At 39.9% G+C, this 1,902-nt stretch overlaps 1 protein-coding gene across 1 annotated transcript; it reads left to right on the top strand.

Annotated features, from left to right (window-relative positions):
* Positions 1-365: 365 nt before the first annotated feature.
* Positions 366-1,507, top strand: LOC122304536. The gene is made up of 2 exons (XM_043116807.1): positions 366-1,382; positions 1,472-1,507. The coding sequence occupies exons 1-2, from the start codon at positions 366-368 to the stop codon at positions 1,505-1,507; spliced, it is 1,053 nt and encodes a 350-aa protein (XP_042972741.1).
* The last annotated feature ends 395 nt before the right edge of the window (positions 1,508-1,902 follow it).

The following is a 1,902-nucleotide window of genomic DNA, read 5'->3' as shown; positions in this document are numbered from 1 at the left end:
GGTGCTGATCTTTTTACCTTTAGCTCCCCATCACAATCTTCTTTAATGAAAAGCAAGTCCACCTGGAAAAGGAAGGCACGTGAGGGACCAGGTAAGGATCTTATTTCTGATCCATATTTACAAGTTAAGGGTGACAAAAAAAGAGCTTTGAGGTCTAATTCTGTTATGCATGTGTCTTCTCTCCATGAGAAGAAACAAAAGACAACTGTGGAGTCTTTTTTTGATAATATGGTGGTGGCTGCCTCGCAGCCCCACCAAGCCTTATGAGTTACTTAAGTTGGAACTGTCGAGGGCTTGGGAACCCTCGAACAGTTCGTGAGTTGGACCACCTGGTGTGTTCTAAGTGCCCAAACTTTGTTTTTTTAATGGAAACAAAGTGTAACAGGAATAAGGTGGAAAGTATTAGAAATAAAATTGGCTACCAGCACAGTTTTGTTATTGAGAGTAGGGGTTTAAGTGGTGGGATCTGTTTCTTGTGGAAAGATCATGTGGAGGTGGAGTTATTGACTTATACTCAGCATCATATCTCATTAAAGGTGTCTGCTGAGGGTGAACAAAGTCCTTATTTACTAACAGGATTTTATGGATTTCCTGATGCTGCTCGAAGGGCTGCTAGTTGGGAGCTTCTCAGGGCCATAAAGCCTTCTGTTAATTTGCCCTGGATTTGTATTGGGGATTTTAATGAAATCCTTCATAGTTATGAAAAATTTGGTGCAGCAGACAGGCCTTTCAGAATGATGGAGGATTTTAGAACTGCAATGGAAGATTGTGCTTTGAGGGAAGTTCCATTCCAAGGTGATTTCTTCACGTGGAGTAATAAAAGAGAAGGGGATTCTTTTACTAAAGAAAAACTGGATAGGGCATTAGGTAATCAAGCTTGGTTTGATTGCTTTCCTGATTGTCATATATCAACTCTTGCAGCTCAATGCTCAGATCATGCACCTATTCTCCTTTTATTGAGTTGTGAAAATTTAACTAGAGCTTCTGGTTCAAGGCCATTCAGATATGAAGCTAGTTGGTTTTTAAGGGATGGCTGTGAGGAAGTGATTAAAAGAGCATGGGGCAACACATTACTTCAGCATTCAAGGATAAAAGAATCTATGCAAGGCTTGAAAAGGTGCAGTGAGGAACTGACCCAGTGGAGTAAGGCTACTAGCCAAAGTACTAAGCATGTGATCCAGTCCAAAAGAAACCAAATCAAACAGTTGCAAAGTACTAATAGAGGAGACAGGAATGCAGAGATTTATCAACTCAAGAGGGAAGTTGACACATTAATGGAAGAAGAGGACTTAAGATGGAAGCAAAGGGCAAAGCAACAGTGGCTGAAAGAGGGGGACAGAAATACAAAAATTTTTCACAAATGTGCTTCCCAGCGAAGGAAAGTCAACTCTATTAAAAGAATAACAGATGATGAGGGGCGTATTATTGATAATCCAGAGGAATTGGGCTCTATATTTCATTCTTTTTTCAGTCATGTATTTACTTCCACAGTGCCTGCCAACTTTGAAGAATGCCTTCAGAATATACAACCTATGGTTATTCCAGAAATGAATGCTATTCTTACAAGAGGAATCTCTACTGAAGAAATTGAAAGGGCTGTATTTAATATGAATGGTCTTGGTTCTCCAGGTCCAGATGGTTTTCCTGCCATTTTTTATCAAAATCATTGGGGTGTGATTGGTCCTGATATATGTTCAACTGTCAAGAATGCCTTTCTAGCTGCTGAATGGCCGATGGACTTCAATGCAACTTATATTGCTCTCATTCCCAAAGTTAAAAATCCTTCAAGGGTAACTGAGTTTAGGCCTATAAGCCTATGTAATGTCATATACAAGATCTTGGCTAAGGTTCTGGCCAACAGGCTTAAACTATTCTTACCTCAGTTGATCTCTAACACTCAAA

The sequence above is a fragment of the Carya illinoinensis genome, chromosome 3 (genome assembly GCF_018687715.1).
Source record: "Carya illinoinensis cultivar Pawnee chromosome 3, C.illinoinensisPawnee_v1, whole genome shotgun sequence".
Classification (NCBI taxonomy): domain Eukaryota; kingdom Viridiplantae; phylum Streptophyta; class Magnoliopsida; order Fagales; family Juglandaceae; genus Carya; species Carya illinoinensis.
Note: the sequence above shows the minus strand (reverse complement) of the source record. Positions and strands in the feature narration are given on the sequence as shown.

Bases quoted from the DNA above. Each gene is read 5' to 3' on its own strand.
- LOC122304536 (XM_043116807.1), top strand. From the start codon at position 366: ATGGAAACAAAGTGTAACAGGAATAAGGTGGAAAGTATTAGAAATAAA. The intron at 1,383-1,471 runs GTCAACTCTATT...TTCTTTTTTCAG, and splicing joins GTGCTTCCCAGCGAAGGAAA to TCATGTATTTACTTCCACAG.